The sequence below is a fragment of the Zeus faber genome, assembly GCF_960531495.2.
Source record: "Zeus faber genome assembly, chromosome: 10".
NCBI lineage: Eukaryota > Metazoa > Chordata > Actinopteri > Zeiformes > Zeidae > Zeus > Zeus faber.
The window spans coordinates 30,212,056-30,240,051 of NC_137199.1; the positions used below are offsets into that span (position 1 = coordinate 30,212,056).

Here is a 27,996-nt window from a genome sequence, read left to right on the forward strand (position 1 = left end):
GCCCTCCCCTTCTCTTCCTCCCCTCTCCCCCCTCTCTTTCCCCTCTCTCCCTCCACCCCTCCCGCTCTCTCTTTCTCTCCCTCCACCCCTCCCTCACCCCTCTCTCTCCCCGCTCCCTCCCCCCTCCCCCCCTTTCTATCTCCCCCCTCCCTCACCTTCTTCTCTTTCTCTCTCTCCCTCTACCCCCTCTTTCTCTGCCCCCAAACCTCTCCTCTCTCTTTCTCTCCCCCCTCCCTCTCTCTCTCCCTCTACCCCTCTCTGTCTCTACCACTCTCTCGCTCTCTCCCTCCTCCTCTCTCTCTCTCCCTCTACCCCCGCTCTCCCTCTCTTTCTTTCTCTCTCTCTCTGTCTCTCCTTTTCCCTTTCTCTCCCTTACCCCCCCTCTCCCTCTGCCCCATTTATCTCACTCTCTCTCCCCCTCCCCAGGCCCTCCCCTTCTCTTTCTCCCCTCTCCCCCCTCTCTTTCCCCTCTCTCCCTCCACCCCTCCCGCTCTCTCTTTCTCTCCCTCCACCCCTCCCTCTCTCCCTCTCTCTCTCTCTCTCTCCCTCTCTCTCTCTCTCTCTCTCTCCCTCCAACCCCCCCCCCCCCTCCCTCCAGTCTAGGAGCTTTCTCGTCACAGCGTCTAGAGATGGAAAGCACGGCGGAGGCTCAGTGATCCGCTCAGCGCCCGGCGGTTTGACACCAATCGCAGCCGACAGGCAGCCCGAGCACAGGTCCGCAGACCCCTCCAGATCCACAGACCCCTCCAGATCCACAGACCCCTCCAGAGCGGGAAAGGAGACCAGAGCAGAGGGAGCTGGGAAGAGGCACAAAGGAGAGCTTTGTGGACTACATCCATCAGTCAGTCGCCAGAAGAAAAGCCCTTTCCCTTCTCTCTCTCTTCTGAACACTGACACAACAGCTGCGTGAACCAGCACCATGGAAGAAGACATGGATGAGGGACAAACCCAGAAAGGTAAAACAAAAACAAACCCCTGCGATGGGAGCCCGGGGCTCCTCGGTCTGCCTGTGCCACTGCAATTTAAATGTCAGTCCCCGTTAGCGGGGGAGCAGCTGTCGATGGTAATTCCTTTGTCCGTGGGGGTGTCAGCTCTCCGGCGGAGAGCGGCGGGGTCTGCTGCGGGCCCCCCGCGCACTATCTGCTCTTTGTTCGCACGACGTGGGCTTTCCTGCCCCTGTCTCGAGGGCCGAGGGAGGCGAGGAAATGCCCCAAAACAAGCCGGCAGCCATTACGTCCCAACCGGCTGGGGTCTGCAGCGGGGGGCTTTGTGTTGACGGTGCAGCTCACCCAGGATTTGGTGCAGGGGCTTGAGGGTGGAGGGGGGGAGGTTTGGGGAGGTTTGGGGGGTTTGGGAGGGGGGTTCTGTACTTGTTTTGCGCGGAGCTGGGTTGACTTTCTACCCCCACCGACCCACCCACCCACCTCCTCTTGACATGAATGATTCAGTGCACGCGCTCAGTCGAACCGGACCAGGTCTCTGTTCGCCGGGAGACGCGTCCAGCTGTGCGGCGCTGAAGGGATCTGGGCGCATATGAGGTGTTTTCACCCCCCCCCCCCCCCCATCGCTATCCAGGTTCATCCCGTATCTCTTGATCTCTACACCTCTGCCCTGCTCTCTCTCTCTCTCTGATAACCGTTGCCATGGCGCTGAATAAGCGCAGCCTTGAGCCACTCGCTGCACTTTGACTCTGTTGTTCCCTGCGATGGAGGCTCTGAGATGCAGACGCAGAGATATGTATTCATCCTCGCTCTATGGCTTCCAATGCCATCGATCCGAGGAGATCGTAGCATTATGAAAATACGTTTTTACATTGATTTATGAAGCTGTTGGGATCCTTTTGCAAGGCGGCTCGTGTAAATGATGAATTGCAACCTATGGGACTGCAGCTCCTGCAAGCCTGGCAGCAGCGGGCCTCGGCGGAAGAGCCCTCGGTCGCCATTACTGGGTCCTGTGCCCCCGAGCGCTGGAAGCCTCCACTTCTAGCACACATACCCAGTGAAGTGAAAGAGGCCACGAGGCTTCTCCACGCCACACACATCGCATTCATTAATAACTACTCAGCTAAGAACGCATGGGCTGCTGGCCCGGAAACGACCTGCTGACAAGTCGTTCCTCCGTAATAGTGTTTGGCCGACAAAACGCGACAAAGTGCAGCGGTTCTCCAGGAAATCAGGATTAATGTGAGGCTTCACGGCCGCTCCGCCAGGAATCAACATCCTGAACGTTCAAGCCGCTTGGGGGCAACGCGTCCATGAAATTGTGTTTTTTTTTTCTGCTTTTTATTCCGTTTGCAGATGATGTTATTTTTGGTGTCATCCATGGAGCTTTTGAAGATGGTTGATAATAATGATCGAGATTTACAAACCAACCTTGGGGGGGGGGGCACTTCAACAGGGCATACACATAGCTGGTAAAAAACACAGAAACGTGACTTTTTGCCAATACGTGTGCACTTTGTGATGACCCAAATCCTATGAATCTATTATATAACCAGCAGCTGTAACATTTCCCACACATCTCAAGTGATTGTCGTTATGCACTCATCGCACTGCATTATACAACCAGAATAGTTCAGCGATCTAACCTGGTGACCTGGTGCCTGTCAAACATGACCCGGTTCCCTGAAGCTTCGTCCACAGCACGTGAGCTGAAGCCTCGTCCACAGCACGTGACACTTCCTGCTTTCTTTGGCTCCGCCGTCGTGACCCCAATCGTGACCCGGTCGATTGGGGGTGTAGAGACACATTTCAGTCTCTCACTCACACACACATATCGATGACGGCTACAATTCTCCAGCGCGACTACTCTGGACCACCCTGGACCACCCTGGACCACCCTCGACCACTCGGGATCACCCTGGACCACTCTGGACCCCCATGGACTACTTTGGACTACACTGGACCACCCTGGACCACTCTGGACCACCCTAGACTACCTTGGACAACACTGGACCACCCTGGACCACCCTGGACCACTCTGGACCACCCTGGACCACCCTGGACTAACTGGGACTACCTTGGACTACACTGGACTCCACCCGATCTAAAATCGTTGCCAAATGGTCCTTGAAAATCACATAACTTGGCCCAAGCTTGAGGGTCTTTTTCACCTTATTTTGACCCAAAACGCTGACACATCTGTGTTGAATCAGACGTTTTGAATGATGAACGTGTCGGTCGTAAGCAGCAAATCGAAATCGCACCTCCACCTCCATGTCTCTGCCGGTCAACCTTCAACCCTGCAACCTGAAATGTCAATCTCAGTGTAAAACGCACAAGAAAAGGATTCAATTGAGTGAATTATTTAGGCGTATGGCTTTCACCGTTTGTATACCATAATGTCATCAGTCAGAAGTAATGACCCACAGTGTTCTGTTCTACCATGTGGACGTGATGTTGCACAGGGTTAAAAGCGTTTCAACACCACAACATGTTCCCTGTCAGGCTGGTTGACAACTGGAAACGCTGGAACCATAACCTCATGGATGGGTGGATGGATGGGCAGATGGATGGATGGATGGATGGATGGTTGGATGGATGGATGGATGGTTGGATGGATGGATGAATGGATGTATGGATGGGCGGATGGATGGATGGGCGGATGGATGGATGGATGGATGGATGGACGGATGGGTGGATGGTTGGATGGATGGATGGATGAATGGATGGATGAATGAATGGGTGGGTGGATGGATGGATGGATGGATGGATGGGTGGATGGATTGGTGGGTGGGTGGATGGGTGGATGGATGGATGAATGGGTGGATGAATGGGTGGATGGATTGGTGGGTGGGTGGGTGGATGGGTGCATGGATGAATGGATGGATGGATAAATGGATGGATGGTGGGTGAGTGGGTGGGTGGATGGATGGATGGATGGATGGATTGGTGGGTGGATGGATGGATGGATTGGTGGGTGGATGGATGGATGGATGGATTGGTGGGTGGGTGGATGGATGGATGGATGGATGGATGGATGGATGGATCACTGAAACTGGTATGGATCACTTTTGGTAGAACTGCAAACAGTAAAAAAGTAAAAGTTCAAGTGACCAAACAACCAGGTGAGCTGACTCACTGTCAACCTACTTAACTTATTTTCTACTTAAATACTTAAGTAAATACTGATTACTTAAATAAAATAAATTTCTCCAACATCTCCATATGAATCACAGTTTAACAAGTCAGATTCCGTCCAAATGGATTATTTATTTTCCAACCCCCCCGCCCCAAAAAAAGAAAAAACCCCAACAGTTCATTCTGTACAATCACTTCGAACAGTAACAGTGACTCCAGTGACGAGCTGATTGGCCCATCCAGGCTGAGGGTCCGGCCAATCAGGACGCCTCTCTGTGGCCTCCAGCAGACAATAAGAGCTGCATAAAAATAAAACAAACCCGTTAAAAATGCAACAGCCCATAAATGTCACACACCGGGGCATTCCTCTGAAGAAGCGTCCCGCTGCACCGTGGCACGCTCCTCAGTCCACCTCAGAATCCCAGTATAACTTTAAATGTTTAAAATTGGGGTTGCGTGGAGACACTTTTGCACCTTTTTTTTTTTTTTTTTGTAATTTTGACTAAAACACAATTTCTCATTCCTCCGCTGGTTGGCCGCACCACGGGTGTCCACGGGCCATGGAGCCGCGGGTTGGCCACCACTCTCTACAATATGATCTTTTATGAGACTGAAATATCCATAATTCGGCGAATTTCACGCTGAAGTAAAAAAAGAATCAAGAACTAAGAACAACCTTATTCATTTGACGGATCAGGTGGAGGATTACATCACTAAACAATACACTGGTGTGTGTGTGTGTGTGTGTGTGTGTGTGTGTGTGTGTGTGTGTGTGTGTGTGTGTGTGTGTGTGTGTGTGTGTGTGTGTGTGTGTGTGTGTGTGTGTGTGTGTGTGTGTGTGTGTGTGTGTGTGTGTGTGTGTGTGTGTGTGTGTGTCCAACACACTAGAAGATGTTTTTGGAGCTGTAGACTGTATCTACGTTCTCTCATGAAACACATCCATCCAGCTCTTAATATTCATGTTTCTTTACAAACGTGATTAAATCGGCGTTGCAGAGAGCGGGTGTGACTCAGCGCCACCCACAGGTTGAAGTCAGCACAAGGCGGGCAGGGAGTATGCTGACGTAGATTATTACCGTCGGTGGCTCTTGTTTTTTTTTTTGTTTTTTTTAGTGGTAGTGGTGACTGTCTTGGGACTGTGAAGCCATTTTCAATATTTCAGGAGCTGAGACACGCCCACCGAGAGGCGCCCACCTCCTCACCCCTCGAGCCTTTTCCTAAACTGTGCCGTAGGAGGAGCGACGCTCAAACCTTCGCATTCCACCCATCCTGACCATTTGGGAGCCGCGGGCGGCCGCGAACAGGGCACCCGGGAACCAACTCCAGTCGCAAAGCCGGTGCCTCGCTCAAGGGCATCGGCAGTGACGACCGTGCACGTCCGTAGACACTCCGGCTGCGGGACCCGAATAATCTACCACAACATCGGCACGCGTCACCATCTGGAAAGATCTTTCAACTGCTCTCATCGACTAAATGCATCACAGATAATGATCCATGTTTTTAGAGGCTACTTTTCATAATTCCCCTCGGAGGGTATTTTAACGGTCAGGAATAAAGCCGCATTTCTTTTAAACATTTTTTCTCGTGGTAGCCGCAGCAGAAGAAGTCAACGTCTCGAGGGTCTTTTGAAGACGTAGGATTTTCTCCGCGTTTTGGCGTCCCGTCCACACGGAAACAGTGTTTTAGCAAGTGGAAACTAAGCTTTTGGAAAAAAGACAACTGTTTTCCGTGGAGGAAGTAAAATGGGGCTTCTTGAAATCACAGACGTCCGGACCTCAACCCCCATCAGGACCCTGCGGGTGATGGCCAACACCCGTTTTCTTTTTTTATGGACGTGGAAATGCGTTTTCAGAAATATCCATAAACGTTTGGACAAGGCCTTATACTCTCATCATGATATATAAAATCAGGATATCTAAATCACATCACTTCCTGTGCAGCAATCTTCAACTTCCTACCACTGCACTATCCAGTACACTGACACTCAGAATCAGCAAATTCACTGTCTTCCCTTTGTCGTCTTCTGTAGATGTTTGACGGTTCTGTTTGGTGCCTGGTTGCAATAATTCCAACACTAATGACGTGTAGCTCGTGGAGCTAGTTTAGATCTGTCAGACAACTTGACGGCGCCACACACTACCACGCCCTTATATGGGCCCGCATTTTTAATTAGTCCCTCCTGCCTCGTCCCTCGCTCGTTATGTTTCCAGCTCACTAAGTGCCTGCAGTATGTTCACTGCACGCCTTCGCTGCTTAAAGGAATGGGTGGTCTGTCAGAACCAATAAATCACAACTCATTATTTTCCAATGCAATTTTAAGGCTTAGTGGAAAATGTGAGGAAGCCGCAGCCGGTGGTGTTTCCTGAGCCGTCAGGATGCTCCGCATGGCGTCGACCGTCCGTCTGATCATGGTGTTAATAAGGCAGCCTGAGAAGGACAAAACCCGCGGAGAGTTCAGCGGGCATGAGCGGGACTCCCTTTTCCACCAGTTGAGGCACAAAACAACATCACACAGTCGTGGTTGAGTGTTTCACGTCAAAGAACCATGAGGAAGCGTCCAGCTCCTCCTTATCTCTCTGCACACAGAGAAATATTTCAGAATCAATCATGAGCAACCAGATTAGAACACCTCGACCGGTCTGTAGATTTCAGAAGACTGCCTTACATTACTGTAATTTAATGTAAAACAGAGAACATTTAGGCTCTAGCTCTAGGTACAGGAGGGAGGGAGTCCTGCAGGGCTGGTTCTGTCTGGCATGAACGGCTCCAGACATTTAAACCCTAAGCAGGGAATTTGACTTAATTTGAATATTTATATATAAGTCAATATAAATAATATATATATATATATATATATTTATTTATTTATAAATAATTTGACTTTTAAGTCTTAAAACTTCAAGCATAAAACACATCAACACAAACTTATTATGTTATTATTTACAGTATTACAGTATAACTCAACTCAACTCAACTCAACTCAAGTCAACTCATCAAAATTGACATTACTGATAGTACGTGTGTCACAGTACACAGTGTGCAGGGAGGATAATTGTTGACTGTTGTTGTTGAATAGAAGAGCGTTTGCAACAAACTGCAAAACCGCGCCCATTTACAAACTTTCCTGAATCCAGCCATGCCCCCTCCCCACACAACTTCTTGGCATTTTCCTAAATAGTGCAGTGGAGGTGAAATCTCTTTAGTGGGGTTCCGACAAATCATACACTTTCAAGGGGGCATTTCCCGGAAATTGTTGGGATTGCAATAAATTCTCATTGTGATGAGTTCTTAAGTATGAATTCATTATCATCTGTTTAAAAGACGATGTCATCATACTTTTGAGGCTCCAGTATAGTCAGGGTGAAACACAACCTTTCAAAGTTAAAACACGCTTTGGGAACAGGAGGTTTAAGCGCAAACTAAGTTCTCAGAGCCTCCTCCCTTTTTTGCGAGTCGCCTAAACAGCTCATGGTTTGTTGTGTCACCGTTGAAGAAGTTAAGAACACTGACTGACAGTATTCTATAACATATAATATACAACACACCAGTCATTATACTGAAGCTTCTTATCTCAGTGCTCTGACCAGGAAGCAGATTAATCCACTTAATCGACACCAAAAATGATAATTTGGTGGTGCAGTGGCTCAGAAGGTAGAGCGGGTCATCTAGTAATGGGAAAATTGCCTGTTCGATCCCCCGCTCCTCCTGGTAGCGTGCTGATGTGTCCTTGAGCAAGGCACTTAACCCATTAACCTCCCCGGGCACCGCGCCCACTGCTCCTAGATACAGATTTTACAGATGTAAAATCCAGAGAAATGCATTTCGTTGCCTCAGTACTTGTACTCTGTACAATGACAATTATTTGAATCTCATCTAATACGATTGTGTTGAAGATGATAAATAATGGCTTTATTTATCCTGAATACATCTCAAATCTTGGAAATGATCTGGATAAGCATACGCATTGTGTTTACTTGGTCTGTGTCACCTGCAGAGCTTTGAGTTTTGGTGGCAGCCGTGTTGGATCCAACTTCCCGGTTGGCTTCCAAACTGACGTCACCTCTAATAACTGCATGGGCCCTTCGGGGCCAAGCTCACGCTGCCAGCTACAGCGGCACAAAGACACGGATACTTCACACACGGAACTGAGCAGCGGGAACAGAGACGTGGAATCTGATCTTTTTGGGAAGAAACGGCCTCAGTGTGAACAGACACGCCAGTATCCACACAACGTTTACCCTGCATGCAAATAATTACCTAGCATAATGATGATAATAATAATAATAATAATAATAATAATAATCACCATTATTTTTCCAATTCAAATTGTGTTTTGGTTTAATTTTATTTATTATCAACCTTCTTCAAAGCTCCACAGTTGACAGAAATTACATAATCTGCAAACACAAAAAAACACAATTTTCAGAGATCTTGTCCTCTGGATGATCTATCTGTCTATCTGTCTATCTGTCTGTCTGTCTGTCTGTCTGTCTTATCTGTCTGTGTCTCTGTGCCGGAGGGCCCTGAACCTGCCTCAATGATGTGTATACATTTAACTGTACACAATAAAAATATGGTAATAATCACTAAATAATCACTAATAACTAATGAAATAAACCTGACAGTGAACTAGAAAGATGAACCACAATACAAATGTAATGATAAGCATTAAAGGGAACCTGCTATGCTCCTTTTCAACAAGTTAATATAGGTCTTTGAGGTCCCCAAATGATATTTTCAAATTTCTTTGTTAAAAAGTTAAACACTTCTAGCCATTGTGACATGCCTCTAAACCTGGACTGTTCTGTTCCCGTTACAGTGTTTCAGTGTGTATAGCTTTAGTTGTCAATGAGCAGCCAAGCTCTGAGTACTGAGCCAATGGGGTTTGAGCTTTACTCCGGGCTCCGTTTTATTTACCTACGTAACTTTCATTTCACCTTATCAATCCACCAAAATCTGTTTCTGAACAGATTTGAGGTGAGAAATAATCAATCCAGCTTTGGAATCTTTACTCATATTAGATCTACAAGACCTAATTTAAAAGTTTCATGTAAATGTGGGATAAAAAAATGTAATTAAATGAATTAAATAAATACATACACAATAAAAATGCAATTTTTGTTGGTTTTGTTTGGAGAGAGGCACAGCAGGTGGGATGGAGCAGATGACCATACAAAGAAATCCGTGACCCCCGACGTCAGCTCGTGCAGGGTAACATGATAACATCCCGCACTTTAACACTTATATACGACAGAAAATAAGGAAAAGCATAATTTGTCCCATTTAAATATAAGCCCAGAGAAATCTGACCGAAAAAAAACAACCTTTTTTAAACGGTAAAGAGAATAACGAATCTCAACATTTTTGCGATTTGGTGCTGGAGCTGCGCAGCGAGCGCAACCTCGAGCCACAACAGTTTGATTCCGTTTGTCGAGTCTCGCCCCCGAAATCAGCGGCGTCAGCGGCGTCAGAGCAGGCTCTGTTTGGACCTCCCGGCCCGTGGGACCCGGGGTGAGGACGAACGGGGGAGGGCCTGTGTAACGTGTCCCTCGCTCGCTTTTGTCCCAGTGAATTTGTTGATATCCAGTAAAGTGGGTCACGGCTCCGAAAGGCCTCGCCTATTCCCTGATTTTGCGCTGCGGTTGACATGGCAACCATACTGGCTGATTAAACACGGAGAAGGAGGAGGGGGGGGGATATAGGAGGGCTGTGAATCATGAATCCAGGCGCCTCTCGCCTTTGTTGTCAGTACAGTCGGCTTTGTAGAATCTGTAGGTCCAGCGCATGTTTACGTCTCTTATCGCTGTCTTTCTCCATCTGTCTCTCTATCCGTCTGTCTCTCTCTCCATCTGTCGTCTGTCTGTCTGTCTGTCTATCTGTCTGTCTATCTATCTATCTATCTATCTATCTATCTATCTATCTGCTCAGCATTGCAAAATGGCAGCAGTCATCCTTTGTGTCATTTTTCATTACGCCAGAGAAAGAAAAAATTGTGTGTGTGTGTGTGTGTGTGTGTGTGTGTGTGTGTGTGTGTGTGTGTGTGTGTGTGTGTGTGTGTGTGTGTGTGTGTTGTGTGTGTTCTGACAGATGGAGGAGTGGTGGGGGGCTCCTCTCGCTCTTTGCGTTGGAGAAACACCTTCTGTTTATTGGACCCGAGTGTTTGGGGTCAGTGAGAGAGAAAGGGAGAGGAGAGAGAGACAGTGGAAGAGTGAGAGAGGGAGGTTCAGCTTTCACCCTCATTCATTTCATTCTATTGTTAGATCTAATACATTTGTGGATTTAGTCATTTTCACCAATTAAATGAACGGTTTAATAAATGAACGGATCAGCGGTAAATATGGGGATGAATAAAGTGTCTATTTGTGCCCCTCCACGCGAGGGTGCCGGCGGTCGTGGAGGGGCCCCATATCTGGTTGTCTGCGTGCGATGGCGGCGCTCAGTCCGCCCCAGGTGGGTCGATGTTGGGTTACCCCGCTCTGTGCGCACTCGGCTACGTGGGCAATCGCTTAAGGTTTGTGGTCGGGTTGGGGCATCTGGCCAGTTGCGGTATGGCTGGCCTCGCCTTTGCGCAGGGTGTTGGTGGCCGTGGCAGCCCTGGTCCTGGCCGGGTGCCAGTTTGTTGCCCTTGGGGCCCGGCTCTGTGCCTGGGTGCTGTGCCTGGCGCCCGCAGCCCGGGTGCTGCGCTTGCGGTGTGCGTCTCGTTCCTGCACATGGGGTGGGTTGTATGTGTGCGCCTCAGGGGTGCAGGGTTATGCTCCTGGGGGCCGGACGTGGGCGTTGCTCCGCGGGCTCCCGGCTTGTGGGGGGGTCTTCTGTGGCTGCAGGGCGGGGTCCTTTGGGCTTTCTTGAGGTCATGGGGCGTCTGTACGGCTGGACTCAGGGTTGGCTGTGGGGGATTTTCCGCTGCTCGGAGGCTGGCCCTTGGTGTACACCAGAACTAATTGGGACCCGTGCATTTACCGGGGGACGCACGCACAGCACCACACCAGCATCTGCCTCGAACACGCCCCCGAACAGCCTCCTGATGACATCCTTCTCCCTTTCTCTCCTTTACTGCCATAGCTACAGTGTCACAGAAACAGGCCACGCACCGTCATTGCCGTTCCAATTTTTGTTGACTTAATTATTACGTGTTTTTATGTTTCTGCGTCTCACCCGTGGTGATTCCCCCTCTCCTGGGTTCGGGGTTAGTTGTTTGAAAACCAAGACATGGTGAGATGGTTCTCCAAAGCGAGGGATTGGTGGTGGTCTTGCTGAACTAAAACCTGGGCTCTGGTCGTCCACAGGAGTTGGCTCATGGTTGACCCGATCGAAAGCCTTTTGAGCGTCTATGAACACCATGTGACCCGTAAAAAGGTGGTGCAGCTTTGAGGTGTGTGGAGCCATGTCCTTCATGTTGTCGTGAGGAACACCACCTCTGGTATCGGACCGTCCGCCCCTTCTCCAGTCAAGCTTTGTAATTCCACTGAACAGGTTTATTAGAAGCGAGCTCCATCAGCGTGCCAGATCAATTTAGGAATCCCAGGAAGACTTCACTGAGCGTCTTTCATCCTGATTGTTAGCAGCGTTAAAACCAACGCGCAGAGCATCAATAATGGATGTGGCAGCTCCGTGCCGCTGCTAAATTATGGATCAGGCATCACATCGCTCTCTCTCTCCCCCTCTCCTTCCCCCTCTCTCTCTCTCTCTCTCCCCCTCTCCTTCCCCCCCTCTCTCTCTCTCTCTCCCCCTCTCCTTCCCCCTCTCTCTCTCTCTCTCTCTCCCCCTCTCCTTCCCCCTCTCTCTCTCTCTCTCTCTTAAATCTAAATCTAGAGGAAGAAATAAAACTAAAATAGAAAAATACCTCCTAAAGTAATACACTTGATGACATTTCTCAAAACAAAAAAACATCTTGACATCATAGCGAGGTTATGCTGCTTGAAATTCAGGGTCTAAAAAGTAAAAAAAAAAAAACAACACAATTTATTTTTTAAATACTTCGATAAAAAAAAGTCATATAATAACTTAATAATATTAAATCAACTACAATAAACTTAAATATCAAACTTTCAATATAAGGAAGTTTTAGTACACAAACTAAGTTATATGATAACTTCATAATATATGCATTGTATGTATGCATGTAAATGATGGAATGAAGTTTGAGTCTGTGGAGAACAGCAGCAGATTCCTGAGCGTGCGGGTTTCTCCAGGACCTTTGAAACGCTCTGATGTTGAAATATTTCAGATTTACATAAAAAGCCTTAAAACAAGAACAAATCTCAACACCTTAGTGACATTAAACAATAACTTAATAATATTCAAACAAACTAAAATTAACTTCATTATCGAACTTTAAATATTCAAAAGACAAACTGTCGTAGAATAACTTTAGAATATATGCATCTATGCATATGGGTTATGCAGTAACGTTATATAACAATGATCCACAAAATAAGTGAGGACGCCCTCCTGCTCCTCCTCCTCATCTCCTCACCTCCAGACCCTCACCTCCTCCTCCTCCTGCTCCTCCTCCTCCTCATCGCCTCACCTCCAGACCCTCACCTCCTCCTCCTCCTCCTCCTTACCTCCTCACCACCTCCTCCTCCTCCTCACCTCCTCCTCCTCACCTCCTCACCTCCTCCTCCACCTTCTCCTCACCTCCTCCTCACCTCCTCCTCCTCACCTCCTCCTCCTCACCACCTCCTCACCTCCTCCTCACCTCCTCCTTACCTCCTCCTCCTCACCTCCTCCTCCATACCTCCTCCTCCTCCACCTCCTCCTCCTCACCTCCACCTCCTCCTCCTCCTCCTCCTCCTCACCTCCTCACCTCCTCACCTCCTCCTCCACCTTCTCCTCCTCACCTCCTCCTCCACCTTCTCCTCACCTCCTCCTCACCTCCTCCTCCTCACCACCTCCTCACCTCCTCCTCACCTCCTCCTTACCTCCTCCTCCTCACCTCCTCCTCCAAACCTCCTCCTCCTCCTCCTCCTCCTCACCTCCTCCTCCTCCTCCTCACCTCCTCCTCTTCCTCACCTCCTCTCCCCAAACCCCCTGTTTGTATGGCCCACAGATGCTCCATCACGTTTCTGTCTCTTTTCTTTGTCCCAGAACGAGCGTCAGACTCTTTCACTTGTGTTGGACTCAACCTCCTCCTGCTCCTCCTCCTCATCTCCTCACCTCCAGACCCTCACCTCCTCCTCCTCCTGCTCCTCCTCCTCATCGCCTCACCTCCAGACCCTCACCTCCTCCTCCTCCTCCTCCTTACCTCCTCACCTCCTCCTCCTCACCTCCTCACCTCTTCACCTCCTCACCTCCTCCTCCACCTTCTCCTCACCTCCTCCTCACCTCCTCCTCCTCACCACCTCCTCACCTCCTCCTCACCTCCTCCTTACCTCCTCCTCCTCACCTCCTCCTCCAAACCTCCTCCTCTTCCTCCTCACCTCCTCCTCTTCCTCACCTCCTCTCCCCAAACCCCCTGTTTGCATGGCCCACAGATGCTCCATCACGTTTCTGTCTCTTTTCTTTGTCCCAGAACGAGTGTCAGACTCTTTCACTTGTGTTGGACTTGCAGGAGTTTTGTTTTTTTTGTTTGTTTGTTTGTTTGTTTGTTTGTTTGTTTGTTTGTTTGTGGGACGCTCCCGAGTCAGTGGTGGAAGAAGTACCCGGAGCTTTTACTTCAGTGAAAGTGCAAATACCCCGACAAACAAACACTGGAGTGGTGAAAGTACCGCATTGACATTTCTACCTCAAAATAAATACAAATATAAAAATGCATATAAATAAATATAAAAATAAATATTAGTACATGTAAAAATAGATTATATATCTACTCGCTGTTACATGTACTTATGAACTATTAAAATAAAGGTACTTGTCATATCCAGTGTCTTGAGATAGACCATAATACAACGCAAAGTACTACTGGACCTTTTTGTCTGCAGATAATGCTCATACAGATCCTGATTACAGTTTGGAAAACAACAACAATATAGGCTATAGTATATCGATGTATACAAATATAAACCATGATTGATTTTAAAAAAAGGAAACCAATGGTGTTGACAGTAAAAAATAGAGTTGTGGAAAGTAGAGTAAAAAGTATGGATAGTTCCTTTGAAATGTTATGGAATAAAAGTTTTACATCTCCCCACCTGAATATACAAAATGGATTTTCTTGCAGTAACAAAGAACTTGGCGTGAGTGGGTTTCCAGCGCTGCAGGACGGTGCAGGACGGTGCAGGACGGTGCAGGACGGTGTTCTAGTCAGCGTCAGTAAAGTCTCTGAGGAACGTCCACCGCCCTGAAACGCTTCCTGCCTCATGGAAGAATCGCATGAGTAATGAACCTTAATTGAGGTCGTGTCATGAAAGATTAATTTGGCGTCGTGTCGTCGTCCTCTCATGTAGAAAGCCCTGTGCGAACGTCCACGGAGCGCACGTTAAAACCGACACCGCGCCCGGAGCCCCGGGGTCCCGGGGTCCCGGAGTCGGGAGCTCGCTGGCCCCCTCACCAAAACGCTGCAAAACATGTTTGTTCAGTTCCAATATTTGTCCAAATATAAAAGTTTCCCTTCCTGCTCGGCTGAATGCAGCAAACAGAACAACATTTGCTCTAAACCGCTCCACGTGTTGCATGGAGCTCTGTGATTGGCTGCTGCGGGACCACGCTGCGTTAAAGGAGATAAATCATGATTTCTAGGTCAATCTGTGGGTCATGATTGTGAATATTTAACTGTTATTAGTGAGATAGTCGTTCAGCCAGCACCGTTCTCGTTCAGTTTTTCCACAACGTTGTTCCCTTTGAAGCCACATCTGATGCTCTGTGCTCACATTTTGATTTCATCGCTGCTGAATATGAGAAGCACATGGACGGTGCTGTCGCCTTCAGCGGTGACCCCGACGCTCACACTCTGGTTTGGGGCTCGGGTGTGGTTGTTTGGGGGTGAGCCGACCCATCGTTGGGTGGAGAATGCACTCGGCGCTGCTAAACTGGGGTTGACCTCTTCCTACGCCTTTCTCCTGTGTAATGAAATAAACCTAAAAAATGAAAAAGGAGAAGAGGACGCTATGGGGAGTGGAACAGGTTTTGTAGTTTGTTTGTTTGTTTGTTGATTCCCTTACAGTCTGATGTTCACACCACCTGGTGTAAGGGTTCCCTGCAGGGTGATCCGTCTGCCTTCTGCTCTTCTGTGGTAGAACATTGGATGTTGTATTGTAAAATAGAGAACCGCAATTGGGAATATCCCGTGGGTTATGGTTATGGTTGGTTAGGGAAGTGGAATGGATCGTCACGTAGCCATCACTTTCAGTGAAAATAGTATGGATCGAATCGATCGCTTTTATGACCAAAAGTGCAAAGTATTCTCCTCAGAAAGGAGCCCTGCACGGCCGTGACAGGACGTGAGAGTCAGAGACGGGGTCTGGTCGCTGTGCCGGAGCGTTTCCACGACTCTCTCCCCTCTGTGAATTCGACACGGTCTGCTGCCCGATCCCATTTGCATATGGGAGATAATGTGAGGAGGCATAATGTGAGGAGGCTGGAAGACGCGGCGCGGCACCCCGACGCTCCGACGCTCCGACGCTCCGACGCTCCGACGCTCCGACGCTCCGACGCTCCGACGCTCTGCCTCCGGTCGGTAACGAGCTCGGCAGCAGAACCAGGAGGAGAGACCGCGGGAGCAGCCCCACCGCTGCGGGGACGACGGCGGCGATGAATGAGCCAGTCTGTGCGGTGACCTGTCGCGTGGTTCCATGTCGCAGCCACAAACAGCCCTCGGACCATTTTGAGCAGAGTTTGAACGGCTCTTCCCACACATGAGGAAAAGGAATAGAGCAAAGGCCTCCACTGGAGAAAAAAAAATCCTCCTTTCCAAACGACGCCCTCCACAAAGAACCTTTCAGACCCCGGGTTATTATCTAATAACCAGACGTGGAGAATCCGGGGTTCAGAAAGTAGAATTGCACTCCAGATCGGTGCATCCGCCAGGGCCAAAACACGGCACACAGAGTTTTACTTTCTGAACCTGGAGTCTTCCACCTCTGCTGTCGCCTCAAATACGCATCGGGAAGACGGGACGGCCGCAAAAACCGTACGGGGTTTACGCCGAGAAGCATCCACTAAGTGAAGCAGTTGTTCAGTTGGCCACGAGAGAGCCGCACAGCATTTTAAAGAAGCGGAAGCTTAGATTTTTTTGGCTGCCGGAACAGCGACGCTGTCGTGATGTAGTGCAGGTGGGTACCACTTTCATTGTATCGACAGCCGAAGGAATTGCGAAACCTGGAATATCGAAGCTCTGCTGTCGTCTCCATGGCCGCTCTACGTCTCGCTCTACATCTCACCCGCTACTCATGTTTAACAAGTCCCTAGTTGAATTCAAGGCCCTTGATTTTCTCCTTTTGCTTCAGAAGTGTCGAATAGCGCGATAAGCGGCAGTAGGAAGACCAGGCTCGGGCAGAGACCTTCAGAGGGTGAGGTGCTCAAAGTAAAAAAAAAACAACAAAAAAACACATGGAACAAGATTTTAACATGCCAGCATGACGTGTTGAAATTTCGCAACCTATATAAATATAAATTGACTGGTGACGTGAGCGTCACCAGTCAATTGACACCACTTCCTCCACTAAAGCCTCCTTTGGTCTCGACCAATGAGGCGCTCAGGACGTGTACCTCATGAATATTCATATCTTGCCCAGGAAATGAATCCGCTCCCTGCTGCTCGTCTGGGCGTCTCCTTCTCCCTTTTCCTAAATAAAGTCATCAATTCTGGATGGTACAACTCATTAAAACGCTATAGTTGCCGTGTTATTCTCCTGCTGTGATCCTAACAAATAAAATGTTGGGAGAGGACTGATTGTCTTTTTCCACTCAAACCAGACAGTGGCGCCCGCTTAAATATGAATGTTATTTGGGCTTAAATTATTAAATTGTATCCAAATTGATAATTGATATCACGATTTTTTTTCTTTTCAAACGCTCCGCTCTGCCGTTGTGCGTCTCAAACAGTTGTTTTCAATGAAACCTCGACGCACATTCACGCAAAAAGTAAAATAAAACACAAAAAAAACCTAAAAAAAACACTCCTGATAAATAGGGCACCATGGCCATCAGGGGACAGAGGGGCAGATGCTCATGCCTCCCCCCGCCCCAGCGGGCCACGCCCTCTGCACCTGCCCTACGAGGACACGGCGGCAACGGAGAGCGGCCGATCGAGCCTCCGACCGCGACGCCTCCGCAGGAATTCTCCGGTTCCGCTGGCGTGTGCGTCTCATTAACTCCGTGCGCCACTGAATAGAGATAGAGAGAGGGGTGGGGGTGGGGTGGAGGCGCGTGCATGTTCGCAGACGCAGCGCTCCTTCCATTTCACCACGGCGCTCCATTCAAAATGGAATCGCCCTCAGTGAAGTGCAGTGCACGGTGAATAATCAGACGGTGCTGCTGCACAGTCTGCTTTTACTGGCGTGTGTGCTAACAAGGCATAAACAGTTATTACCGATGATGCTGTTTTATACACAGAGGACTGACTCACACACACACACACACACACACACATATACAAACACCGGGAGAAAAGAGAGAGAGAGAAAGAGAGAGAATACTATCAATCCAATAAAAGCAGGCGGCAAAACAATGAAAATGAAACACACACCAGCACACGCACACGCACACGCACACGCACACGCACACACGCACATACACACAAGCTTATTCTTGTACTGGTGTAAAGTTAAGACCCATGTTCGTGGTGCACTTCTAAACCCCAAAATATTGTCCATTCTGAAACCGGTCCTCACGAGTATAGTAAAACACACACACACACACACACACACACACTTATGATTCACACTTGCCTAAATGACACTTGTAATTCTCAGAGGTACATGGCTGTTCTGGAAATTCAGCTGTAAGTCCAATCCCCCCCCCCCCCCCACACACACACACACACACACACACACACACACACACACACACTCTCTCTCTCTCTCTCTCTCTCTCTCTCTCTCTCTCTCTCTCTCTCTCTCTCTCTCTCTCTCTCTGTCTCTCTCTGTCTCTGTCTTTAACCGGACAGTGTGACGGGAAGTTGAGTCCGGGTGTTGAGCCGTGATGGGTTCAGGAAGGTGTTCAGGACCAGGAAGCAGGTCAGGGCAGACAGAGGTCAGAGGTCACGGCTCAGCGGTGTTTGATGCTAAATGAAACTGAAGACTCTGATCTGTGCGGCGACATGACTGACACGGAGGATTAGGGACCAGAGTCGTAGGGTTGCTGCTACTTAGGTCTCTACAGCTTTCCGCTGAAATGAATGTAACTCCAGGGCCAATCTGTATTCACGCGTGGGCCCACACTTGGCCCGCCGGCCGCCCATTGACCAGCCCTGGTCTACAGTATGTGTCCTGCATTAGTAATGCTGCAATACTGTGAGTGGTACTTCATGTAGACTGACACACCCATATTGGGCTCACTCATCAACTGTGTTCCTATAGAGCTGGTGTACATATGTGTTATTTCTTATCTCATTTTAATTTGCACTGTTTTGTTGCTGCTTCAACGCCTGAACTTCCCTCTGGGGGAAAGTTTTGTCTTATCTTGTCTTGTCTTATCTGAGTGTGGCTCTCTTTCCTCCTCTCCGGCCTCCCATCTCTCGCCTAACGCGGAGCCAAACCTCCACATCTAACTCTAAACTCGGGCGGCAGCGCTCCGTCCCTCCGTCTCTGCAGGTCGCCCGGCTGCACCACCCCCTCTGATCCCGCTGCCGCCGGAATCTTTCCCCCCCTGGGGCTCCGTCGGTTCAGGGCCCCGCCTGGGCTCCTCCACCACCCTCAGAAAGGATCTTCATGCCCTCCGCTCCTCCCAGCTGATCCCAGTGTGTTTGCTCGGAACCCAACCGCGTCACTTTCTAACCCCCCCCCCCACCCCCCCCCCCCCCCCCCCGCGTCTGTTTGTCCCATTCTAATGAAAATCCTCCTCTGACAGAGGGGCCTGGCCGACGTTCCTGGCTCTTATTAAAAGCTTTGCTCACGACGACTCCTGAGAGATAATAAATATCTACGTGGAAATGCAAATGTTTTAGGAATGATTAACTTGTAGTGCGTCCGACTGACGGCCCGACCTTCTCCCTTTGTCTGTGTGTGTGTCCAGGCTGCCTGGAGTGCTGCATCAAATGCCTGGGGGGGATTCCCTATCCCTCTCTGATTGCCACCATCCTGCTCTATGCGGGCGTGGCCCTGTTCTGCGGCTGTGGCCATGAGGCTCTATCAGGCACCGTCACCATCCTGCAGAACTACTTTGAGGTGGTGAGGAGCCCCGTGGACGCTCTGGACGTCTTCACCATGTGAGTAAGACGTACATACATCCGGGTCTGAATCGCTGCGCTAGAGCACAGGGGGTCGAAGGTCATATCCGGACAATGTCACTTCCTGCTTTTACGCTTGTCAAGCTCCTGCTAATCAGAAAATGGCGGTGTGTTGAGTCAGTGACCGTCATATTTGAGCAACGCCATGACAAACAGTGGTGAACGAGGCAGATTCTTCCCAACACGAGGTGACTAGCTAGCATCAGCAAGGGACAGAGGAAAACTCTCCTTCACCCTCAAACTGGAACCTTGTTGATGGGCTCAACAGACTGCTGGAGCTCTCTGAATAGCAGAGCGAGTGTGAAGGGACGGTTTCATTTCCGGGGGAGTTGACGTGCCATGTGTAATGCGTGCCCCCATTACCCACGGTGCTTGTTCTGTTCCATAAGGAAACGGGGTAAAATACAATAACCTACCTCTAAAATAAAAACGCACTGTTTTGCACACCGATCACGGGGGCCCCATCACTGGCGCCGCGGGCACAGTCGGAACCCTCAGAGAGGGGGTGACCGGGGCACAGAGCCCCCCCAGCGGGGCTATTTTATTTTCTGGGGCTATTCATAAAAAATTGGGGCTGAATCCCCGGGCGCCCACCCCTAACGACGGCAATGTCGCCAACGTTCTATTACCATAATACAAAAAAACTAGCTATGCCTCATTTGTATAAAACTATAAATAGTTAAAAATTTGAAAAAAATCTTGATGGTGTCTTAAAGGTGTGTAGAATTTAGTGGTACTGTATCTAGAGGAACAGACTTGGAACAAATAAAATATAATATTCATAGTTATGTTTTAATTAGAGTATAATCCCATGAAAATAAGAACTGTCGCGTTTTCGTGATCTTAGAATCACATGTTTTTAACTACAGTATATACGGAGCGGGTCCCCTTCCATGGAGGCCACCATGTTGCACCGCCATGTTTCTACAGTAGCCCAGAACGGACAAACCAAACACAGGGCTCTAGAGAGGGACTTTTGCGTTTTTTGCGAGTTTGGCGGCCGCTGTAGGCTCTCCTGCGAGCTTGGAAGGAGAAGGTGAAGGGATGGGTATGGAGTTGGTTGCAACCTGCAACCTCGTCCCCAGATGCCGCTAAATTCGACACACCAGCGGAGAATCTCTTGAACACGCTGATGCATGCTGAGAATAACTTAAGGAAATAAAGAAATACGTGCACGTTAAATGAAATGTGCAATGGCATCAAATGGATGTCTGCCTGACTCCAAGCAGGCTAGGCGTGGGAGCGAGGCTTAACTGGAGCTGATTCCTGGAGGTGTTTGGGAATAAGCATGTAATAAAATAAGCTTTAATAAGGGAGGGATGGATGGACTGAAAACACATTATTATCCAGGCTTAATTCTACCAATTGATTATACTCTGCTTTAGTTATTTGATTCACGTTGGCATCTTTATTTTTAATTGTATCTCTGTATGTCACCGTCTCTCTCTCTCCATCTCTCTCTCTCTCTCTCTCTCTCCCCCCCCTCTCGCTCGCCCCAGGATCGATATCATTAAGTACGTGATCTACGGCATCGCCTCGGCGTTCTTCGTGTACGGCATCCTGTTGATGGTGGAGGGCTTCTTCACCAGCGGCGCCATCAAAGATCTGTACGGGGACTTCAAGATCACCGCCTGCGGACGCTGCGTCAGCGCCTGGGTACGACCGACCCCGAGACAACACAAAGACGGGTTCCCGCTGCGTATGCGGAACTTGGAAATTGCAAAGGATTGAAAAGTAAAGATGAAAGTAGCAGGAGGCGCTACTTGCTGATGTTGGAGTTCCTGTTGCTGATAATTGGCTCTGTCTCAAAAACACATGCACATCTCGCTGCTGCAACCTTTATATTGAGGTGAACTGATGTCAATACATCCTTGTAGATATTTCAGCTTTCCCGTTTAGCTCGGCTGCCTGTTCTTGTCTCTGGGGAAGACTGCAGGAATATCTGGTAGACAAGTTATTTACCAAACGGTGTGTGATAGGGATAATGAAGTCGTTTTAGACTCCAGACTTCAAATGTGAGGTTTAAAAACAAAGCATTGATTTAGTTCAGTAACAGAACCCAGGCGGGTGCAGCGGAGCCCGGAGTCCCACAGGGAACCGTAACAACATCAGTTCCACGACACGGGGGGGGGGGGGGGGGGGGGGCTGGTTAGACCGCGGTGCTTCGTGGTAATTGACTTCATGGGGTTACCCGCCCAACAGCCCCATGGGAGTCTCCAAGCTGACCAAAAGGACCTGAGGGCAAGACATGTATGGAGGCAGGCACTGCGGCCCAGCACCGTGTCATATGGCAAAGAGCCTCTCATCAGGAAGCTTCAGTTCCTCCTGCCGCTGTATTTTGTCTTTGAGAAACGCTCAGGAAGTGGGCGGGGTTCTTCTGGGTGGGCGTGGCCATTGCACATAGACAATGGGCACATAGACGCCCCCCCCCCCCTGTCAATTTAGCTGATGTGAACTCTTAAAATGTTGCTTTTCTTCCTTCTACGCAACATAACAACTCAGTAACTCCACAGCACAAAATGCCGTTGCTCCTATTGAAATGGTCGAGTGGCCGTGTCTCTGAGGTGTAGGGGCGGGGCCAAAGAAATACAAACAATCCTGATTTTTGAGTTATGAATATTAGGCATCAATATGTACTACATTTTGGCATTGATTTGACATGATTTTATATTTCAGTTTCCAGGGTCCGTCTGTCTATATCTATCTGTCTATCTTGTCTGTCTGTCTGTCTGTCTGTCTGTCTGTCTGTCTGTCTGTCTGTTGATCTGCCTGTCCATCCATCCCTCCGTCCATCTCTTTGACATGTTAGTCATCATTGCTGAAATTGTTTGTAACTCAGTGCAGTCAGACAAACCAGCAGAGACGTTTTAGTAAAGTTGGTGTAGTGGTTTGATTGGACTGTGCCTGGTTGGAGTATACAGTTTGTTGAATCGACAGAAAGACAGGAGGTCTTTGTTCTGCCACAGAAAACGTAAGAATCTAGATCAGGTAGAGGAACGGCTGCAGACCCGAACTCTAACCCACATTTCAATTTTATTCCAGTACTTTGACTCCATGACCCATTTCCTGAATATTAATACAACATCTTCACTGCGAGATCTGCTTTGACCCTCCTCCACCCCAGCTCCACCTGCATAGATCTCTGGAGATCTATGCAAGCTGTGATTGTTGGAGCTTGTGATTCAGGGAGCTGCTCTGACTAAAGTGTCATAAGATCATTTAAGTTCAAATAAGTTGAGATAAGTTAGATAAGTTCAGATAAGGTGACAAAGCCCTCACCTGAGCCAGCTTCCTGTGCTCTGTCCCTCAGTTCATCATGCTGACCTACATCTTCATGCTGGCCTGGCTCGGGGTGACGGCCTTCACCTCGCTGCCCGTCTTCATGTACTTCAACATCTGGACCATCTGCCAGAACGCAACGGTGCTGGAGGGAGCCACACTCTGCCTGGACCCCCGCCAGTACGGTGAGTCTGTCTGTCTGTCTGTCTGTCTGTCTGTCTGTCTGTCTGTCTGTCTGACTGGCAATTATCAATGAAATTGTCAATTAGTCGATGCAGTCACAGTCATTTACAGTAACAGTAAAAAAAAAAAAACTCCTTCAGTGAAGTAGTTATTTCCCACCGCGGAGTGAAGCAGTGCAATCATGTTTGGAGCAGCAGAGTGAAGCAGTGGGATCAGGTTTGGAGCAGCACAGTGGGGCGAAGGTGCTCGTTGCATCTGGGGGCGTCAGATGCTCCCTGTGACAATCACTCCATGTGACATTTATTTCCACAAAGCTGAACTGTGTTGCATGGACTGTGAGGAATCAAACTGTTGATGAAACGGTAAAGGTCAGACCTGAGGCCATCAGATGACGTTATAACACTTTATTCATGTGATTGTGTTATTTTAGGTATTGTGCCGATCGCTGAGGCCAAAACCGTCTGCGCTGGATCAGAGAAGTTCTACAAAATGTGTGAATCTAATGAGGTACATTTTTATAAATGTTAATATTATTTAATGTATTTAATCAATACAGGGCTCATTGGCTTGTAAAGAGAATGCAGTAAATGTAAAGGGTAGAACAGAATTTTTTATTTTTTTATTGTGGCATTAGTGTTCAATAGAGAAATTCACAATAAAAGATGGAATCCTAACGAAAATCTTGAAGATAAACTATTTACATTTTTTTTTCCTTGTCAGATATTTTTTCTGTCTTACAACTGTGTGTTAACAATTATTTAAAAAACAATGTCCAGCTATCATACTCAAAAACTGCTTAATTCTAGGGATTTCATTCAGAAATAATGAACTTTTTGTAGAGAACTTCCCATGCTCTCCACTCTGAAAGAATATAGTATTATATATAGAATATATATATATATTGTATGAGAACGTATTTCTCTAAGTCTATAAGATAAGATAACAAGACTTTCTTTTATTCTCTGCATCAGACTAAATATTACCAAGTTAAGACTTAATGTTAAAAATTCCTTCCTCAATTAAGAAAATTTTAATGTATAACGTGGAATGTTAATCCTTATTCATTGTGTTTGCGTCACAATAACACCATTTTAATTTGTGTCTTATTTAGCCTTTAAAGACACTAAATAAATATCTTGTACACTCATGTACAATATAATGAATATCATAACTAATCTGTAAATATATAAACTATTAAATGTTTATTCCTGAATAAACAACAAATATTTTATCACCGTGGAAATTGAAGTTTTACCATCAGCTAGTCCAACAGTGTATGGTTTAAGGTGGTAAAGCCAGCTTCACACCGAATACGACAAACCACAGGAACAAACTGGAAGTCCATTCATTCTTCTAGGGAGTCGGGTTCCCCATGCCAAAAGCCCCGCCTCCCCTGTGACAGGCCCCGCCCCCTTTGTGATAAGCCCCGCCTCCTCTGTCGTTCAGAATTTCCGTGTGCGTTCGAGGCCCTGGGATGCATAAAAATGTTCCATTTTCCCTGAAATACACTATTTTGTGATGCCAAACCCTGACGCAGTTAATCTAAGGGCCACTAGCGCGGGAGGCGCCGGCTGTCTGATGCGATTACAGATTTGGTGTGAAGCTGGCTTCAGGTTAGGAACACAAATGTTATTTAGTACCCCAAGTGAACATGTGGGTGCTTTTTTTTATGTCCAAACTATAGTCTACAGCAAACAGAATGCCAAAAGTGCCAGGATGACATACTGCATTCTGGGAAGTACCGCAATTTGCAAACACTAATGTACACTTCTACTACTGTCCATCCTGGAAGGTGCATCCCTCTTCCACGTCCCTTCTCAAGGTTTCCTTTCCTTTTCGAGACTTTTTCCCTGCCTGTCCCAGGGGTTTGTGCCGGGGCCGGCCAACGTGTTCTGTAAAGTTGTCAGAAATGTCGGTTGAGGACCCCGACGTCCCTCTGCAAGCGGCTGTCATGCAACCTGTGTTTCTGTGTTTGCTGCAGCTGGACATGACATTCCACCTTTTCATCTGCGCCTTGGCCGGAGCAGGAGCTGCCGTCATCGCTATGGTAAGATCCCCCATACAGGGACCTTCCCAAAAAGCAACATCAATACGACATCAAACTGCATCTGGATGTTGCCACATCTAAAATCTCTGACCCTGTCTCGTCTCATATCACGACAGCAATACCATGACGGCATATGTTGTATGAACGACCAGAGAAATCCTCAGCGTCACCGTACCACATTTTCATTTATGAAGAAATTATTTCCGACTTATCTGGATTAGTCTATTTAACTGGTGCCTGAGCTACTACATGCTACAGAAAGTAAACTACTGTTTAGGAACCTTCATGCTGCTTTCCAATTTGGAAAATGGGCTTTTAAATATTATTATTATTGTTATTTTTATTATTTTTATTATCATCATTATTATTATTATTATTATTATTATTACTATTATTATTATTATTATTATTAGATTTTTTTGATTGAAAAGTGCTTTATAAATGAAATGCATTATTATTTATTATTATTATCATTTTTTAATATTATTTCCATTATTTTATTAAACTCACATAAGGTGTGCAACCTGCACCTGTTTTTCAAACTAATTATGGACTTTTAACTTTTAATAACATTTTAGATTTTTTGATTTCTGTGTCTAATTGTACATTGTGAGCATGTGTATTTAACAGGTCTCCTCTTTAAAGATCTCACTACTGCATAAATAACACATTTCTGCTTTCGCCAGAGACAATAGCTGTGGATGTGAGGCAGAGGAGGCATTTTGGTGCAGTAAAACAGAGTCTCACCCCCCCAATCCCCCTCCATCCCTCCCGCCCTCTCGCTCGCTCCCTCGCCGTCGTCGAGGCGTTGTCATGGAAACAGCGAGAAGAAAGGCTGGCAGCTTGTGGCAAACATTCCCTCAGTAATTTGCGAGGAGCCATTTTCTGCGAAACAGAATATGGCTGTAGTCTGGGATGATGGTGCAAATAGTGACGAGACGACCGAGGCCTTAAAAACAGTAAAAAAAGAGAGAGAGAGCGAGAGAGAGAGAGAGAGAGCTTGGCCTGGAACAGCCCTGCAGCCTGGAGCCAGAGCAGGGATCTGATCTGCATCACGATGTCTCTTATCAACGCTTCCATCACAGCTCCATTAAAACCAACAATCACATCGTGAGAAGGTTGATCAGGGAGACAGTTTAATATCATCATCAGTCTCACTCTCATCACGTATCTGGGCTGCGAGGCGAGCGTCATTGTTGTAGAGTCACAAACTATGAAGAGCAGGATGAGGATGAAGATGATGACGATGATGATGATGATGATGATGAAGATGCAGACAAAGAAGATGTCGATGATGAAGAAAATGCCGATGATGAAGATCATGAACATGATGATGATGGATAAGGATGAGGATGAAGATGATGATGACCATGAGGAGGCTGAGGATGAATGTGAATATGATGAGGATGATGAGGTTGCGGATGATGAAGATGTCAATGTCAATGATGATGATGATGATGATGATGGGGATGAAGATTATGATGATGATAATGATGAGGATGAGGATGATGATGAGGTTGCGGATGATGAAGATGTCAATGTCAATGATGATGATGATGATGATGATGATGATGATGGGGATGAGGATTATGACGATGATAAGGATGAAGATGATGATGAGGATGAATATGATGATGATGATGGTGGAGCTTGATTTTTTATGAATGCAGGGTCATTAGAGTACAATCCCATTCACACCTCGCACTGCCTGGCTGTCATGGCAACAGTGATCCAAACCCAGAGCTCTGTATTCTACTGCCACCTGCTGGTCCATCTTTTTTCTTTAGCACGTAAAGAAAGGGCGTGGCATGAATGTCAGTTATTTTAGGGCCATTTGGGTCTTTTATATGAATGGATGAGTGTGATTTTTATTGCTGCAACATGTGACGAGTAATATTTACAAAATTCAAAGAAGACCTGTTGATTGGCAATAGTCCCATATAAAAGCTATGGATTGACATATATTATATTGTATTACATTATATTATATTATATTATATTATATTATATTACATTACATTATATTATATTATATGACATTATATTATATTATATATATTATATCTATCGCAGTGAGATAACCCATTTCGAAGATCCGTGTTTATTAAATTGATGGAAACATATGTTTTCATCCCCGGGAGGAAATGGTGCTGTTACAGCAGCTCCCATCAAACAGTGTAACAGTAAAGTCATCGAATAAAAATAGAACAAGAAATTAGCAATATCCAACAAACCTAACAAATAACAAATAAGAAATTTCAAGAAATTGCCATTTAACCATTCCAGTAAATAATATAAAAATGTGTATATATTTAAATTAAATATAAGATATACATATAATAAAATATAAATATAAATAAATATAACAATTAACCAAATATTTTAGAAAAATGCAAATATACAACAAACCTCAAAAATAACTAAATAACAGGACAAATGGCAATATAAAAAATCAGATATATATAATCTAAAAATGTGAAAAAAACGGTTTTAAAGTTTAAGATGCGACCACATGGATCGGACCCCTGGATCCATCAAAATGTACCACGAACGGACGAGGCCCCGATTCTGAAGTTCCCAATCGTTCGACTGAAGCTTTGCTGCCGATTCTACTTCAGTACAAACTAAGCTGCTGCGGAAGACTCCCTAAGTCATGATACTTTCAAAATGCTAACTATTTGTTTTGTTTGGGGACACGTGGAACGCGACGCGCAGTGCACCGGACATGGCTCCCACTCCGTTGCGCAATCCGCCGTCCTGACCCGAGTGCGGAGACGTAAAAACTTGTCGCCCGGTCTCCCTCCACATTTAGTCGCCTTAGTTGATTTGGTTTCCGCCTGTGTGTCTCCGTGTCAGATCCACTACCTGATGGTGCTGTCGGCCAACTGGGCCTACGTGAAGGACGCCTGCAGGATCCAGAAGTACGAGGACATCAAGTCCAAGGAGGAGCAGGAGCTGCACGACATCCACTCCACCCGCTCCAAGGAGCGCCTCAACGCCTACACATAGAGCTCCACGGCCCCGCCCTGACGCCCCCCCCCCCCCCGCGCCTCCCGCGCTCTCTCTCCCCCTCTTTCTCT

The 27,996-nt window shown here is 47.3% G+C and overlaps 1 protein-coding gene across 1 annotated transcript; it reads left to right on the forward strand.

The window, feature by feature from the left end:
- Positions 1-859: 859 nt before the first annotated feature.
- On the forward strand, positions 860-27,925 carry gpm6aa (glycoprotein M6Aa; the record flags this gene model as incomplete). Its single annotated transcript, XM_080008686.1, has 7 exons — positions 860-956; positions 19,194-19,386; positions 20,907-21,063; positions 22,718-22,871; positions 23,300-23,376; positions 24,851-24,916; positions 27,773-27,925. Exons 1-7 carry the CDS (start codon positions 920-922, stop codon positions 27,923-27,925), a joined length of 837 nt encoding a protein of 278 aa, XP_079864812.1. The 5' UTR covers positions 860-919.
- Positions 27,926-27,996: the final 71 nt, after the last annotated feature.